Genomic DNA, 19,141 nt, shown 5'->3' on the forward strand with positions numbered 1-19,141 from the left:
GTCAGCAAAGGGACACATTTCCAAGAAAGTGTCCCGCGAGTGTCTCTGTACTGCTCATGTTTCAAGAATAAAATGTGGCAATGAAGGTGTAAGGCCACCTAACATGTTCGTATACATTTAATAGGCTAACTGGGAGCAATGTGACACATTTTAAGATGATTTGTACACTGATAGCCTGTTCTAAGAAACCCAATTATCTATAAAAGACTGTACTTGAGGCTTGAAATGTTATTTCACTGGAAAAATCCAATCTTTGTAGTTTTCATTTAAACTTTTGGGCAATAATAAAGTTCTAACCTCTAATGTCATCAAAATGTAATTTTGTATCTCATGTAAGGATGAATTACTTTGATAGATGATCAAATAGTAATCCTCCCCACTGATATTTGGGTGAAGTCTTTACCTGGGAAGGTGAAGCAGACCTCCAGGTCCCGAGAGGCTCATGAAGTTGTGCCGTAGGTTGAGGTGGGTGACATCTTGGCTATAGAACAGATACTCGGGCACGGCCTCCAGGCTATAGCATGATAGGTCCACCAGGCTGACTGTTTGTGACACCACCTTACAAACACATACGCAAGCTCAGATAATTGCATTCACACTGATCGCTAAAGCAGCGAAATACAGGGAGGCCTTGACTGAAGAGCAGAATGAATTGTTCAACAATTTATTTGCATTCAAATAGCCATTGCTTCAGGATTGTAACTATGGAAACATTGATGGTAGTTTTGTTTGCTATGGCGCTTGGGGTTGTATGTAAATTAGCATTAAATTAATAGACTTTAGGAAGATGTGCCGTTTGATTATATCCACAACATGTATTTCTTTTTGGCTTATGTTTCAACAGTAACTGGAAATGAGAGTCAACAGATTTGCATTTGGACTCTTGAAATATTGCAAAATTAACTCCCATCATTTAGTGTTCATTGCTCAATTTTTTTCCGAGCAATTTAAGTTTCTATCTATTTGAGTTATTCCGGGTGAACAGTGGCGCTTCTTTCTGCCGCTGCTCATCCACAGAAAAAACTTCTCCTGTGACTGTAAAGTGACCTTGAGAGTTTTGAAAGACTCTTATAAATGAAATGTATAACAACAACAACAACAACAATAATAATAATAATAATAATAATAATAATTAAGATGGAAAAAAGCCAAGCAACAACTCTTATCTCAAAAAACTCCTGTGACCATAAGTTAAGATACTATGCATGGACTCGAATTAACCATTTTGACCAATCATTAAAATAAACCACGAACACATCAATCAAGAATCAAAGTTGATTTTTTTTAACTCATTCACTACCATTCCCGAATTTATTCGCGAATTGAAAATATGACATGGAGCGCCATTCCCGAATTTGTTCGGGTTTTGGTTTTTCACGCGGGGGGTGCCGATAAAGCGCTGGTCAGACATCTGGCCATATTTTTTCCCTTCCACGAGGGGGCAGCATTTGAGTTTTGTACAGCTGCCCCCACTTGCATCTTATATTACTCCAGAACAGTGACGTGCGGTGACGTTCATGGCTGGTGAGGCACTGACGTCATCACAGTCAGATTTACAAACATATGAACTCTACAGAGTAGCTTATTCACAATTTGATTGGCAACAGTTAACGTGTTTTGTTTAAAATATCATGTCAGCATTCTTTAGAGAAACTGTAGCATAGAAAAAAAGATTTTAAAAAAGAACGTTATTATCGTGTTACCTTTACTTGTAAATGAAGTCCATGCGCTGCTTCTTCTGAAGAAAAGCAACTATACCTTCTTTGTAGAAGCCTTCCTTATCTTTCTTTAGTTTTAAGTATCTTCAATTTAAGTATTTAAGTATTTCTTTCAATTTAGATATGTAATCCTCCATTCTGAAAATAAGGCCAAGCAACACGAAAAAATGACTGGATGGTTGCACTTAACTTGCTAACTGTTTACTGTAGCTTGCTCTCACTAATTCTATTATTTTGCAGCCGAGGAGGCGCAAGAATCTCTGTAATCACCAGCGCCCCCTGTCATGCGTCAGGAGAACTGTTGCCTCACCTATGCACAGTTTTGATAAAAAATAAAATAAAATAAACACTGTTGTACAGTGTTTATAATGTACAGTGATTGTACATTATATACACCAGCTAAAGTGTAGAAATGTAGTTAATAACTAATCACTCATCACTAAAACTTTAATCTTTAATCGCGATATGCAGAGGGACAGCAATGCGGTCTCACTGCAGAGAAAGCCAGCACAGTTAGCATAGTCATTGCGCAATCCATGTGAGGCTTGCCTCACCGCTCGTCTCCACTTCGTATTTGAACGGTAAATGTGAAAATTCAGCGATTTTGAAAAAAAAATCCAAAACTGGTGAAGTTAAATGGAAAAGAACGTTAAAGTACAAATCACTCAATAAATATAACTGTTTAATTTATTTTGTCATTTGATATTTCCATGGTGACAGGTGAGGCACAGCCTCCCCTGCCTCCCCTGACTGCATGTCACTGCTCCAGACCCAAATAACTTAGGACTTAACTCTTTTTTTCTGATGGAAGAAGAGAGTCTAAGGGTTCTTACGCTGCATTGGATGTTTAGGTGCTCCCAAGACTCAATATTCTGTGGGTCCTGGAATTTGAGTAAAAATAACCAAAAAATGGCACTGGGGTGGATACATTTTTGCACGTCTGGCGGTGAATGAGTTAAAGTTGAGCCAGCAAATCCTTTTTTTCAGTGAGCCATGTCACAAACGACTGCATTATTTTATTTATTGGCACAGAGGAAGCAGCTAAACAAACCTGTGTTGTTCCAGGCTTCCTTTCAATGCGAGTCTGCACGAGTCTGAGGACAACGTCCCGCATTAACCATGAGACTGCACGCTGAGCAGCAGGCCGGAAAATGGGCCGGCTGCTCACAGGAGCATGACATCACATCTAAGTTGATTTGGGAAATGACAGAGACAAAACTGCTCATCTCCCACACAAATGCTCCGTACGAACGCTGACTCTCAAAGCGGGAAATGCTTTTTAGATAAATGAGACTAATTATGTGATGTGAGAGTGGAGCAATGGATAGAGTGAGCAGAGAAAGAAAGAAAACATTGTGAGTCTAAATAAGTGAAGCCCTTTGATAGACAAAGTGGGCTAAACAATACAGCAGCTCCAATGAAAGATATACCACAGTCGCACTCGTTATGTATGGCCATAGACAACCGCTGTGCATCCCAATGGGCCAGAGAGGACCATTTACTCAAATCTGACAATAATTTGATTGCTAGTATTGCTGCAGAATTCATACTTTAATGGTGAATTTCACCGGTCAGTTCATTTGCATTTATGGAAGATCTTAGAAAGTATGTTCAATAAAGTTTGTAATACAAGTTTGTTGTGTGTATGACCCCCCCCCCCCCCTTAACTCATTTATGAAGTGCTAAAACTGAATATTCTGTGGGTCCTAAAATTTGAGAGTCAGAGGTGTCTAACATTTCCGTTAATTTATTGAACCACAAAATGTCTAAGTATTCGATGCAGCGCTGTAAAGCCACTCGGTGTTCCTGTTAAATTTATGGTGGATTCAGCAAACCAACCCACCTTCATCATTTTTCAGCATGTCGTCCAAAGAAACAACCTCTCATCTCTCTGTCTATAAAACTCCAGAGAACTCTAAGGCCATACAGTAACGTGTATGACCATGGCAAAGAGAAAGACACGCTGCATTTAAGAGTGAATCTGCAACTAATTGGATTCTTTTGTTCTGTCGGCGTTCTCCTCTCGTGGCGACCATCGTAAGCTGTACCTCAGAGGATAACAAGTTTCAACAAGTTTTAAGTAGTTTCATATTTCTAGCAATAACCAAGTATGTTCTTTGTTGTAGAGCATTGTAGCTTTTTTTGCTGTGGACAAACTGAATTTGTCCACAGCAAAAAAAGAATTTGAATTTGTGTTCTTACGATGTATAATGTTTATAAACAAATATGAATGATGTTACGGCGAAAAAAAAACATGTTAAAATGTTTAATTTAACTGATTTTAAAACAAAATTCCACTTGACTGGAACTTGGACTTATTTTCTCGGTGGTCGACTTCGGTTTTTACAAATCGTGATATTTGTTATAATTACTGGTAATATTTAATGACGAAAATTGAATCGAAAATATCTACAAATTATATAAAAGAATTTTTACGTTTCCAGTACAAACCTTTTCTGATGCCGTACACATCTAAAAATGGGCAAAAATCGTACAGACGATGGCAAAATACGGCCGGTTGACAGGTATGCAATCTCATTGAAATTTATGTTGATTGAGAGCCAATTCACACATGCTAGCATCTGATAAAAACTGAAATGAAATTTAACTATTTTGGTTTGAGCAACAGCCTGAAGGTTTTGTGTGAACATGGACTGCTATTTCGAACCGTTCCTCATTGCGTTGGATGAAAAACAGACGCAAAGCATCATGCTGTCACCACCACGATTCACTGTGAAAAACAAGTTTACAGATTTTGAAAGCGCTATTATTTTTTTTACAGATTAGTTTACAGATTTTGAAAGCGCTATTATTGGCCAATGAAATCGGCTGATTGATGATATGGTGTGCCTTTGGTGATAACCAGTGTTGTGTTAGCATTCAACATGATAATAATATAATAAAATGACCGAATGGGTGACCATTTCATTTGCCTCCTTACTTTGGATGCTTGTCGATGCCATCTCTGATAGTCGGCCAGTGTGTCAAAGTTGACAAAGCAAGTCTGAGCCTGTGGTCCGGCAGAGCTGAACATCAGACAGTGTTGTCTCCTCTTCACTTCCTCCACCTGAACACAAGAACATATTAGAAACAACTGTCAGTATAATGCAATGGCACTGCGATGACCATTTTTGAGTTTCTCAGCATTGAGTGAGTGGCTATGATGAGACGACAAAATAACGAAGGAGGGGGTGGGGTGGTGCTGGGAGTGAAGTTAAATTTGACATACAGTTTGAGGATTTGAGGGATATTGGGCTGCTTTAGAGTGCCTCATTGTCGTCTCTTGCATGACCGGCGGGGAGGGGGGCTTTTCAACCACTAAGCATCATTTCTCAGAAAAAGTACTGTAGTACAGTTTGTGCATTCAGGCAGCAATTCCTTCAACCCAGTGCGCTCACCTTCCCTCCGACCAGAGGGAGGATGTGCATCTTGCCGGTTAGGCTGTCTTTGACAGATGCCACGATGAGACACGTTCCGCAGAGAATGACCTGCCGTTCGGCCCACTTGTGCAGCTGCGTTTTGCCTTTACGGACGCTGAACACGCCCTTCAACAGGGTGCGCTCCTGCTGGTCCGCATTCACAGGTCGCTCTAAAGAAAGGTATAGAGAAAGAGAGAATACACAGGGACATTTTAAAACAGAAACACCAACACCTCTAGCATGCAGAGGAAACCTTGCCTTATATATACTGTGGTCAAATACTGTAATTTGTCGAAAGAGAATGCAATCACAGATTTAGATTTAGTTGTAGTTATTACTATGGTTGCAAAATGCTTTCAGAGGTGGGAACTTTTGATCAGACGTCCTTTTTAGATAAAATGGAATAAAGTAAGAATTTACAAAGGTTATCTGGTAAAATGTAATTTAAATCTACACGAGGAAAATAATAGAGACAAACCTTGATAGAATTTTGAGGCCAACACTGATTCTGACATTTGTCATAAAAAAATGGCTGGTAATTGGCTGATAAGCCGTTAAAGTGGAAGGGCAGAGATCAAGAATGAAAAACAAGTTTACAGATTTTGAAAGCGCTATTGTTGGCCAATGAAATCGGCTGATTGATGAATTGGTTGATATACCCTTGAAGAGCTGTTGAGTTAGTTACAAGTTACAAAATGTGCAATCTCGTCATTTCATACAACAATTACAAAGCAACAAAATGCATATTCCATGTAACCAGAAAGACAGAAGCTTTCATGAAGGAGCAGTTGTGGTTCAGGGAAGGGAGATGGAGCTGTGGATCCAAGAACGGATAGAGAGCACGGTAATAGTACAGAATGTGGTCCGTGGAGAAAACGCAGAGGTAGATAGGGCCTGCAAACACGCATGTAAGCACAATCATCTGGCACCTGCTTGCAGATCAGCAGAGGTTTTATACCCATAGCAGAGTCCGGCACCGCCATGTCTGGACAGTAGGGATATATATATATATATATATAGGGCCTCAACTACCAGTAAGACTTTAGTTTGCTGACGAAGTTTCTTGGATAAGAAGCGAAACGTCCGACGCCTTCAAAGAAGTACAGATGACGGCTGAAGAAAACTTTTCATCGATGGACCACTCCTGTACGACTGACAGCTTACACAGACTTATCCAGGTGGTGGTATCCTAAATCCTCGGAAGTGGATCACCAGAATAGATGAGTAAGGAGGACCCTGCGACAGCACATCACAGTAGTATGTACACGGCATGAGATGATACCCTATACAAATGTATGACAAAATCCATGTGTATTTCAGCAGGTATTGTATTGTACTGCGTATAATGGTATCCTCCTTACACACACTATACAATATGTACAGTGTGCTATGCAATTGAAACTGGAAATTGCAATTACTGTAGCAATAAAAAGAAAATAACAAAATTTGGATCCAGATGTAATAATGTGTCCAGATACAGAGGATTTCATTTTGTGCAACCACTTGTTGAAATAAAATTGAGCATAGTCAACATTCTTTTTCATTGTCTACTGACCAAGAGTGTGGGGAAAAAAAAAAAAAACATTAAATATACTTTGGATTTAGGATGAAAACACAAACATTGGCTGATGTGTATTAAAGCCGGCACTAAAATATACATAATGTACCTCTAAACACAATCAAAGTTGGGTTTTAGTTTAGAATTTAGGAGTTCGGGAAACCAATTTTTTCCCCATGCAACACATTTTTGTGTATTCGTAAAGTATACTCTTCAAGGCTTTGGTGCCAACTATTTGAGAAAGTCTCTTCTCAGTGAAGTAGAATGTGTACGTTTTGAGAGCAAATACTTGTGATTGAGAAGCAACGTGCAACACAATAAACCAAGTTTAAAAAGATAAAATTAAAATACTTGGGACTGCGTTGGCCGGGAATCGAACCGGGTCAACTGCTTGGAAGGCAGCTATGCTCACCACTATACCACCAACGCTGACAGATAACTGAAGGCCTATATTTTTTTTATAATATACCTCACCTAAAAAGCAAACCCGTCAAGCTTAGCATGTTTCTTGACAAGCGCCGTTCGGTTTCTCTTTTTAAGCAACCATGTCACGAAATCGACGTGCGAAGCATTCATTTTTCGACTTTTTCGGCGGTAAACCGTGGCCACTCGAGTCAACACACTTCCATCTGGCGTCCTAGATGTGCGGGTTACACACCAGGTTTCCATTTCAAAAATGGCGAATGAAAAGCACCATGAGGAGGGAAGTGAAAGAACATTCGTGGCGATTTTTTTATGGAAAGCCTATGGAGCTTTTATTCTGAGTCATTCGTATTTAAGGTCCATGTGAAATGGAATGACTGTGAATTTCCAGAAGTGGAATGCTTTCTTCCTAAGAGTGTATGGCTTTACAATTGTTGGACAGCTTTGGAACACGAGTCGGACAAGTGTCACGTGAGGAGCGGAATTTGGATCCAGAAGCAGACATGACACAAATTGTTAAAACTCCTTATGTATATAAGAACATACATAGGCTAGGGCTGGATGCAGGACCCATGTAAGAGAGCAACAATTTTGACTGGGAGAAAGCTTAATGTACTGACCACGTGCCACTGAGTAACATGAACTTATCTACTATGAGACATCAAAACTATGTGACACAAAAAAGGACAAATGTTTAGTGGCACTAGTGATGGAAAAAAATGTTACTAGTAAGACACACCCATCAACTACAGTGCTGGATACCAGTAGTCCATGGGACAAGGACGTAAAGGGTACAGAATTAACGCTCCATCACCTTTCCGTAATATTCTTCTAAATGTCTTGTGTTACGCTTGCCACTCAGCGGTTATGATTGGCAAACATCCTTCTTTCCATCCTTCTTCACTTTCCCTCATCAAGGACGTCCAACTGTAAGGAACGCTTGTCTTTCTTTCTATGCCAGCAAAAGTGATTATGACTGAGCAAAAGAGCTTTTAACAACAAACTGTGCGCCAGGCGTATTTTACAGTAGCAACTCTTCATTCATGTCACTATAGAGCTGGATGAATGAATGCTATTTTGGGGGTTTATTGTTATTTCTTTATCATATTGGGGAGTTTTAAGTAGAAAGATCACTTTTGGTGTGTTTTTTTATTAATGTTTTTGCATTGCATAACAAAAATAAAAAGCAATAAAAATGCCACTATAAAACCCTCTAAAATCAAGTTATTTGTCTGGTCGCTACATAGATAAAAATGGAAGGATGAAAAGGCCACTTTAACTCATTCATTGCCAGACGTGCAAAAATCCACTCCAGTGCCAGGGTTTTTGTCATTGCCACTCGAATTCCAGGACCCATAGCATATTGAGTTTTAGGACTACATAAACATTCAATGCAGCATAAGAAACCTTAGACTCTCTTCTTTCATCAACAAAAAAGAGTTAATTCATAAATTATATTGGTCTGGAGTTATATGAGCTTGAAATGAGGGCAGCCGTACAAAGTACAATACAATACAATACATACACATTGGTTTATATAGCACTTTAAGCACAGCTGAAGCTGGAATAAAGTGCTAGGATAGAAAAAAGGGAAAAGCTGCCCCCTTCTGGAAGAAAAAAAAACATTGCCAGATGCCATGGCCAGGGCTTTATCGGCACCCAAGCAAGAAAAAAACATAACCTGAACAAATTCGAGACTGGCACTCTGTCATATTTTCAATTGCCGAATAAATTTGTGAATGTCAGTGAATGAGTTTAAGTTCAACTTTTTGAAGCACACTCAAGCTAATTCAAAGTTAATGTAAATCCTTATTTTTTGTCTTTCTAGTTAAGTTCACCAGCTTTCGGCAAACGGTGTTAAAGGCAAATAGGATTTGTCCAAACTATTGGGGTGGGCAACAGCTCAATAACTCGATCTCATAGAAGCGATCCAGCTCTGCATGTAACAGCAACTGAACCCTCCATCCGTGACACTCTGACGAAGGTGGAAGTATTTGAACACCTACAATACACTGTCTGTAAGTAAAGCATCTGTTTGAAATTAGATATCAAGTAGACAGGATGAACTTAATACTACAAGCAACTGAACCCTTTCTGCGTATTTACCCCCCCCCAAAAAAATGTACTTGATTATCATTACGGCAGCTGACTGGGTCACTTATAGTAAGAACAAGCTCTCCATTTGTTTCTATTGAAGGAAATAAATACATTTAGTTAGCCATTTTTAAACATAGGATGAACATTAAAATAGTGAGTTAATCAGTGTGAGTTAATAAGCAATGGTGCTTTGTTTCCAGTGGATGGATGAGGGAGCAGATGTGGAATGTGTGTCGCAGTTGTATTTTTGCAGGCACGAGGGAGTCGAGGGGTCCGCTGATTCATATCACCCAAAGGAGAGGAAAGGTTACGACCTGACCGAGGCTGAAGGAAGGAGGCGAAGGGTTACAACATAAACCAACGCTATCTTGGCAAAGGCAACTTGAGACGTCTCCGCCAAAAGGATGACGACATCAGATGAGAGGGATCCAATCCACTGCCGATTTTTTTGTTTGAGCCAAATTTGAATATGCATGTGGTATAACTTTAAATCTGGGCTGCTCAGTCTAAGTCTTCGTTTTTCGTCTCTCTTACTGATTTGGGGCACTCGAATATTTTCTGTGTCAGGGAGCTGAGACCCAGAATTCTGCATTAGATCAAATTGTTAGGAATAAATCATCTGTGAGTAACTTGCCGGCTTCTTTGGTGATCTCTCTCACAACGAACATGGCAATTGTTAGGTTACAACGTTGCACAATAATGTAAATATTTAATTCCGTTCATAATATTTCCAATTTTAAAGATAACCGTAAAATATTAGCCTGTAATATTTTAACCTAACACTATGTAATTTAGCGTTTCTTGAATGTGATGGCCCCCCCAACCCGCACCCCATGTATCAAAATGCATTTTAAATCTTTATTTATGTTTTTTGTTTTGGCTGGAGACCCACACTCATAAAATTTGAGAATTGCTGTAGAGTTGTGTGACCAAAAAAAAAAAAAAAAACAATCCAGCCACCTTCACCTCTCACTTTATTAGTGGGGCTCTGTGGAGAGTGTACAAACAAACACCTACGGCACACTGCACCAACTGCTCAGCATCTCACACACACAGCAACAACTCTGCAGAGAGCCGTAAACTCATCTCGGTGATGAGGAGCCTCGCCTGGGCCCTCTTCTCTTGCTTTCTTAGCCTTTAAAACCTGATGCAAGGCCAAAAGAGCTTTCATCCAAAGGCCATTAACTCTAATCATCCGACTATCCTCCACAATATTTATGAATGCATTCGGATGAGAAATGTCTCCTTTTTTTCACCTTCATAAGACACATTTTTGTTGCTGCTTTACTAGATGAAACAATTTGACAAAATGTTATGCCACGCGACAGCTACTTATATCTTTGATTCATTGATCTAATTATAGCCTCGCATCAGTAAACATTCCGATTTCTGTCTACCATGAAAGTACATTGATAATTTTTGGGGAGGTTTCATGAAAATAGGTAGGAGCAGTTGTGGTACATACATTTTAAAATATATGATTGCACTTTGGAAAACAATGATCAAGATTTTGCCTGCCTCCTGAGATGTCACAGATCGAACTAGTAGCTGAATTATAATCAAGTTATGGAAAAAAAATCAGTTTAATCCTTTTAGGGACAGCGGTTACTAGAATGGACAGTTTATCACGTCAGATGACAGGGTGCATGAAAGGGTTAATCTAATATGAAAAAAAAAACATTTGCAGTGATAGGAGTAATAACCTGTAACATGTAGTTGAACCTGAAACAGGATATCAAAATTGTAGCCGTTCATATTAATGTTATAGTTTTCACCATGATGTAAACTATATCTTTTCAGCTGTCAACTCACGCCAAGCACAAGGTCTAGCTCTAGCTCCATCTGGTTCTCTATTTCACAAGAACCTCCAAAAACATGCAGGGACGGACTTATCCATTCACGGCTTTATTTATTGGTTGCGTTTAAAAAACATTGGAAGAGGATCTTGTAAAATTAATTGCATATTAAATCGATATTGCAGTGTTTGAAATAACGTCTGCCCGGAGGCCCGGGGCGTACAACTTTTACGTCGGGCGTACAACTTTCAAAACGACAACTTATACGAGAAAAAAAAAATGGGTTTCAAATCAAACATTTGTTTTATTCAATAAAGCAAAAGCTACAAGCAAACAAACGTTCGTTTGGCAATTTGGCATACTCGGCACCGGCAGCCAATCAGAAGCCCCTTTCGTGCTTCGGACTACACCGGGACTGAAAAGTGTACTTGGGTGCTTTGAAAGCCGCTTAGAAAGAGGAGTCCACGTGGCTTTGAGCAGACAACGCAATGCAAACATTGCATTGTGCACCATAACGACAAACGACAACTGCAGCAAAATCAATCTTCAGCAAGGGATATTTATCATAAATTAAGCAAGGGAGCATTTGTGGTAGGTACTTCCTTAATTAAAAAATCCTTCATACTTCGCAACATTTGTATTTTTTATTTTTGCGATTAGTTGTCTTATTGTATTTCAAGTTGTGAAATATGGGGCAGGCAACTTTTCAGTTGTCTGCCCGGGTGTCCGCTAACTTTTTGCCATGAGTGTCAGACACTGGATATTGTCATATTGTTGGACAAATAAAGAAGTCCTAGATGGCGCCCAAGTAGGCAGCCATCAGCAAGTGCTCTTACGATCCTTGTTTTTTTTTTTTGTGTTTGTGTTTTCTTTTCACTTTGAGTTGTTGTGCCTCGCATGGAATGGGTACTGATTTCTTTTCTCTATTTTTGGCCATGACATTGATCAAGGAGGAGACTCTGCTGAGCAGTCACGAATATGCCAGCACTGTTTTTGATTTGGGAGGAATGTCGATGCTATTTGACTGTCATCGCAGGACAGTTATGGGGCGATTGTGCTTTTTTGGATGGATGCATGGCTTGAGGAGCGTCGATGCGCTCCTGTTGCGGCTTGGAATTGAAGCGGATTTAAATGGGACAAGAGATGTGAGACAATCTCTTTTCGTCAATGGATGCTACAGCTTCGTGTTTGCGTTCAATATTTGGCTTGTAGCAGACGTGCACCTTTCACCATGACATCCTTGATACACTGGTGAAAAAGACACTTTGATCCTCTCTTCTTTCATCTATAACTGCTTCATACAACAAAGAGGGTGCAGAAAGTGCTGAAGATTGAATGACTGTCTGTGTTTTTTCTGTTGTCACATTATTTGTTGTCTATTTTTTGGGGTTTTGACTTCAAGATGGTGCCGCAAGAGTAGCTGCCTTTACAGCATGTCCTGTTTGTTTTTTTTCTACTTCTTCATTTCCTTTCCTCTTAATTTCATCACCTTGCTGTTGTGAAATGTACATTTCTCAACTGTGAGACTAATAAAGGCCAATCCCATCCAAACTTTGCAGTGAGATGATTTTAAAATTGTTCAGCCCTAACTATCTTGGTGCGCACGAGTCAACTGCTTGACAGCTTTGCCTCACTAAAAACATGTAATATGCCAGTCAGTTTACTATTGTGCACAAATATCAGAGAAAAATATTGATAGGACTCACAATGTTTCTGCGAGTGTGCAAAATGTTCTTATTAGTTGTGATGTAAAATGTGAATGTGCCTTGGCTAAATCGAGCTTGGGAAACACTTGTTGCATCTATTATTTCATGCGCAAATAAGATTGATATTTACACATGCTTGCTTCTTGCCTGATTCTGTCATCACATCTGAAAATCATTAGTAGCCTTACACCACACATCCTAACCATAAAGAGCCAACAAATCTCAAAAAAGTGTTGTCCCGCAAGGTAGGAAGTGTTATTACTTTCTATGGAAATAGGCTTATTGCCCAAATCAAAGTCCAGTCTAAGCTAGTAAACCTCCACCTCCTGCTCCATGACCGCAAATAAAGTTGACTCCATGAGGGTTAAAGCGGGTGAAATGTCGGTGGATGTTGTGCAACGCTGATTTCAAGAGCGTATGCCGCGTCGGTGACGAGAGTGCGATGACTGATGGGGGCCCGGCAGACTAATTGTCACCCTGTGCGAAATCCCCACCCAACCGCAGTGGAAGAGTGAGGAAAAGTGACACATTGGAGGCGAGCGCGGCCTTCGCTCGGCGGGATAGTCGTTGACATGTGACTTCACGCGGCGAGCGGCGAGGCTTAAAACGTAATGTCAAATTATTAAAAGGGGAAGTGGATGCATAAACAGCAACAGGGTGGAGGGCTACAATGACATGACACTTGATGTTCACATAACAGGAAAACCGCTACTTTATACCTCATGGATTTGGCTTTACAACGTGAATTGCGGTTCATAATTTGCACCCACACTATGTCAGTATTATTATTATTATAATTATTTTTTTTGTGGGAGGGGAACATTTTGTTTTCAACACGTTCTATGCATCTCCATTTCAATCATGGATTCGTGTAAAAAGAATCGAGCAGATCAACCCATTAGTTTTCATCCATCTTGAGGGACTGACATTTTGCCCTCTTATCGCCCTCTCCTGTCGACACAAAATGACATGAAAGTGCTCACATTCTGAACGTCACAGCGAACTTGCTTTCTGGGTTTGGTTTTGTGACATTTGCAATGTGAGCCCGAGGGAAGTTGAGTGGATAGCAGAGGCAGTATAGGGCCAAAATGGATGCCCGCTGAGGTAGTCATATACGGTCACTCATACACAACAGAATATATTTACAAATTGAGTATAACTGTATTGTTTCAAGCTAAATTTAAATGACAAAAGACCTTTCGATAAACCACCACTGGTGCACTTTCAGCTGATATCTAAGGCTGAACACCAATCATTTTGTCATCTTGGAACAAAGGTGTCAAAGTCAAGGCCAAATCTGGCCGCCACGTTATTTTATGCGGCCTGCCAAAGCAAATCAAGCATGTCAAATGCAATAATGCTTGCTAAAGTCCGAACAAAAATGTCAAATTGTCCGATGTAAACCACAATAACAGTCATTATTTTATAAAACTATTTATTATATGAAAACCAGTGATTCATTAACTCATTCACTGCCAGACGTGCAAGAATGTGTCCACAGTGTCAGGGCTTTTGTTATTGTCACTCGAATTCCAGGACCCACAGAATATTGAGTTTTAGGACTACATAACCATTCAATACAGTGTTAGAAAAGTGATTGATTTGTACTGACTTGTTTTTCAGTACAAACCAATACAGGGTACTTATACAAGCCTTAAACATTGACATACCCTTGAACATACTTCTACTGTATAAGCCGTAAACATACATTCAATACAAAACATAGCACAGAATCAACTTCCGAACAAATTCACCTTATGAACGACCGTTCAGAACATACAGTAAAGTCTCGTTATTATATCGATATATCGATAGTCCCGGTTATATCGATACTATTTATATGCACGCACGGAGAAAATTACATGCAAAGAGGGTCGGATATATCGATAGTCCCGGTTATATCGATATTTTTTCGGACTCCCTTGAATATCGATATAACGAGACTTTACTGTATCTTGTTCCTAAATTGGGGAACGCCTGTATTAATCAGAATACTGTGTTTAAACTCCAGGAGGTGCACACAAAGAACCACTTTTGACTTCCACTTTACGCTGTCTCAAAACACAATTTTATGGAGAATTTCAGAATGTTTGCGAGGAAGGATCTATTCTATTCAGAAAAGTGATGGATTCGTGCCCATCCTGAACTGGGAGAACAAAAACTTGCAGTCTTTCGAGATGACTACAAAATATTGCAAGAATCAGTATGATATAGTTTTCTCTACTTGTTTGTCTGTTTCTATGGAGGAAAGTCTGTAGGTCTTCAGAAAGAGAGGGGAACATAATGAGGCCAAAGAAAAACTCCCTCAAAGACACAAACCATTAAGAGGAACTGTCAGGAAATGATGGGATTCGACTTGCACGCTTGAGGCCATTCTCTTTCGACCTCACTTTTACCCTAACATGCATTCCTTTATTGCTTGCGAATCTCATCCACTTCAATATCAAGTTGAAAATGTACATCCGCTTTCTGCTTGGTGGTATTGATTTGTGTTACAGTCATTCAGCAGCAGATTACGTTTCAATAAATGTAAGTGTTTAAAACGTGTGGAAGATCGATGAAAAGGTTTCTTCAGCCGTCATCTGTACTTCATGGAAGGTGTCGGACGTTTGTTTTATGAAAATCGCTTATTTTACATCCAACACCTTCAAAGAAGTACAGATGACGGCTGAAGAAACCTTTTCATTGATGGACCACTCCTGTACGACAGAGCTTACACAAACGTGTGGAAGGTTGATTCATTTTTTCAACTCTTTTTTTAAGATAGTCTCTCTACATCATGGGGATGCTCTGATACCTATATCTCCATTGATGAAGTTCACTATAATGATAATCTTGAAAATAGAACAGGATAGGAGAAGTTCCAGTCCATCCAAGCACAAGTGGGCCAGAGTAATAAAAACAAATAAGTATGCGCTGGGGTGTCCGTAATATGTCAACCATGTGACTTATTAAACACTGACACTTCGATTGGAAACCAAATCAATATCTTTATGTGCTGCTTTCTTACCTCTCCCAAATGACTCATCATGGCGGTGGGTCTCGACCATGTGGTCCGAGCAGGGACACAGCCCAAACGGACCGGCGCCAGAGATGACAGCAGTCCGCGGTCCCAATTCCCTACAGCTGCACGGAGTGGGGCTGACCCACGCAATCGTTGGCCCACGGGTCCCTTGCCTTTGTTTTCTCTTGGTTGATTTTGATGAAGTCAGCTTTGAGCCATCATTACTGTTTGTTTTCATCTCATCAGAGCACCCCAGCAGGAGCACGCGGGGGAGGCTCTGCATGATGTTCTTCATCAATTATGACCATGAGGATGGGAGGAAGTCAGGAGATTTAACATCATAATAAAAATAATACATGAAAATGCCGAGCCCCCGGAGAAGAGCTCTGACAGTGGAACCTTGAGATAAGAGTCACCTGATTTTCTGAGTTTTTTGAAATGCAAGTCATCTGACTTGCATGGAATAAAAACCCAAGATCAGAGGGCTCCATGGTGGCCTTGTAAATCACTTTCCAACAAGCAGATGACAAACCATTCTTCAAATAAAGGTGTTTTCCCCCACCCCAAATTGAAGTTTACTGTCAAACGAAGCATAAAGCAAAGATAAATACTGCACCACTCTGTCCATCACACTATAGATGGGCTATACCTACAGCATATGTAGAAAGCTCTAATCAATGACCATATGGACACAAAAAGTGTCGTGACACATGAGGACAGACAATTTCACAATACTCAGAGAGAAATACTATTCATCCTCTGCAGGAAATCAGTAATATTACTCCAGTGTATGGAGTATTCAACCGCTCTACCGATGATGCCATCTCCACTGCTCTCCACACAGCGCTCACCCACCTGGAGACCAGAGACTCCTACGTCAGAATGCTGTTCATCGACTTCAGCTCAGCATTCAACACAATCATCCCCCAACAGCTCACCGATAAACTGAGCAAACTGGGGATCAGCACCTCCCTGTGCAACTGGCTGCTGGACTTCCTGACGGGGAGACCACAGGCAGTCAGAGTTGGCGACAACACTTCCAGCACCATCACGCTGAACACAGGGGCCCCCCAGGGGTGTGTGCTGAGCCCCCTCCTCTTCACTCTGCTCACGCACGACTGCTCACCATCATCACCCAGCTCCAACCTCTTCATAAAGTTTGCGGATGACACGACTGTGGTGGGCCTCATCAACAACGACGAGGAGACAGCCTACAGGGACGAGGTCAGCCGCCTGGCCACGTGGTGCAAGGACAACAATCTCCGTCTGAATGTGGAGAAGACGAAGGAGATTGTTGTGGACTTCAGGAGAGTGCGCCCCCAGCATGCTCCACTAACCATCGACGGTGCTGCAGTGGAGAGAGTGAGCAGCACCAAGTTCCTGGGAGTGCACATATCCGAAGACCTGTCCTGGAGCCACAACACAGCATCAATCACCAAGAGATCCCACCAGCGCATGTACTTCCTCCGCAAGCTTAAAAGAGTTGGAGCCCCGACCCCCATCACGACCTCCTTCTACCGCGGTACCATCGAGAGCATCCTGACCAGCTGTATCACCGTGTGGTACGGCGCCTGCACCGTGTCCTGCCGTAAGACTCTGCAGCGCATCGTGAGGACAGCTGAGAAGATCATCGGTGTCTCTCTCCCCCCCCTTCAGGACATCTACAACACCCGCCTCACCCGCAGAGCCATCAGGATCGCTGGCGATCCCACACACCCCTCCCACAGCCTCTTCAGCCTGCTGCCATCGGGTAGGAGACTGCAGAGTCTCCGAGCCAAGACCAGCAGGCTCAAGGACAGTTTCTGCCACCAGGCAGTCCGGAGACTCAACTCCCTCCCAGCCCTGCCCAGCCTGCCCCTTCCCACTGCCACACTCGCGGAACTCTGAGTACACCCTACATGCTGTACGATCATCCTGAACTCTATTTTTTTGTTCTTTCTCATTTTTTTCTGCAAGACCTCACTTCAACCCTTTCTTGTTGTTTGTTTTTGCAATTACGACATTACGTCACTTTATGTACGTCACTTCCTCACTTTACATATGTCACTACCCCACTTTACATACGTCACTGCCTCACTTTCCAGACGACACTACCTCACTTTACATACAGAAATTACAAGTATTGTCTGTTGTCAATTGTACGTCTTTAGCCACGTTATAAATGCCTTGCATGTCTTGCACGCTGGGTCCGAGAGGACATTAATTTCATTTGTGCTGTATGTCATGCATATTAGCACGTTTGACAATAAAGCTGACTTTGACTTTGACTTCGACTTAAGTAAAAGTAGGTTTGAAGGTTTTCTTCATTTTTAGCTACATGGCTGAGTTATACTGCTATCCGGTGGCCCAATTGCACACACAATGAGTCTATACAATCACATCAATAAAATTATTTTTTAAGTAGACTATAGAGTGTATTTTTTTTTTTTTTTTTTTTTTTTAAAGACACAATTTTGACAAGAAAACGAATTAGTGGTTTAGAAAATGAATGGATAGAAAATGAATTAAAAAAATGGGACTCAGTCGAGCTTCAACTTCCGATTCGCATTTGCACAAAAATCTCATCTCATCTCATTTTCCGTACCGCTTATTCCTCATTAGGGTCGCGGGGGTTGCTGGAGCCTATCTCAGCTGTCTTCGGGCACGAGGCGGGGGACACCCTGAATTGGTTGCCAGCCAATCGCAGGGCACACAAAGACATACAACAGTCACTCTCACACTCACACCTATGGACAATTTGGAGTGGTCAATCTGCCTGCCATGCATGTTTTTGGAGTGTGGGAGGAAACCGGAGGACCCGGAGAAAACCCACGCGGGTCCGGGGAGAACATGCAAACTCCACACAGGGAGGCCGGACCGGGACGCGAACCGGCGACCTCTGCACTGTGAAGCCGTGTGCTAACCACTCGACTACCGGGCCGCCCTTGCACAAAAATATGAGCATTAAAAAAATGCATTAATTCGAGTCATATTCACTCATATTCACTACAGTCAATAATACACCAAAAATTACCTTTAACAGAAGGTTAAAGAGTTCACATTGGCGGCTCTTCATTGAAATGCACTGGGTCAATCATGTAGGTTTAAATTTGATGATATACAGTAATACATTTACTTGCGTATGTAGAAAAAAAAAAAAAATTCGAATTGTACTGAATCAGCAGCAACAGCATTTCCTGTATCTAAATAGATGTGCATTAAAAATATAAAAGAAATAGGAAGACTTTCATACAAAAAAATGCACTGTGTAAATAGAAAAGTAAATATTTTAGACCTACACAACAGTTGAAATGCTAATGAAGGTGATTGGTTAAAAACATGTTATCGCCGTTGGGGGAATTAACTGATTTACCTTATAAATATGACATAGTACTGCATATGTGACCTAAGGAGTGGTGACTTCAATATAATAAACACAAA

At 40.9% G+C, this 19,141-nt stretch overlaps 1 protein-coding gene and 1 non-coding gene across 2 annotated transcripts in view; both read right to left on the reverse strand.

Annotated features, from left to right (window-relative positions):
* The window catches only part of phlpp2 (PH domain and leucine rich repeat protein phosphatase 2), a 44,272-nt gene that overhangs the window by 18,165 nt on the left and 6,966 nt on the right, over positions 1 to 19,141 (reverse strand). The window contains exons 4-6 of the mRNA XM_088992513.1: positions 5,117 to 5,307; positions 4,660 to 4,785; positions 404 to 558 (exon numbers count right to left, since the gene is read on the reverse strand). Of these exons, the coding sequence (XP_088848639.1) occupies positions 404 to 558; positions 4,660 to 4,785; positions 5,117 to 5,307 (472 nt within the window). The remainder of the gene's footprint in view (positions 1 to 403; positions 559 to 4,659; positions 4,786 to 5,116; positions 5,308 to 19,141) is intronic.
* Positions 7,054 to 7,124, reverse strand: trnag-ucc (transfer RNA glycine (anticodon UCC)). Its single transcript has one exon. It is a non-coding gene; the product is annotated as a tRNA-Gly (tRNA).

The sequence above is a fragment of the Hippocampus bargibanti genome, linkage group LG03, assembly GCF_051943395.1.
Source record: "Hippocampus bargibanti isolate YZ-2025 linkage group LG03, ASM5194339v1, whole genome shotgun sequence".
NCBI classification, from domain to species: Eukaryota; Metazoa; Chordata; class Actinopteri; order Syngnathiformes; family Syngnathidae; genus Hippocampus; species Hippocampus bargibanti.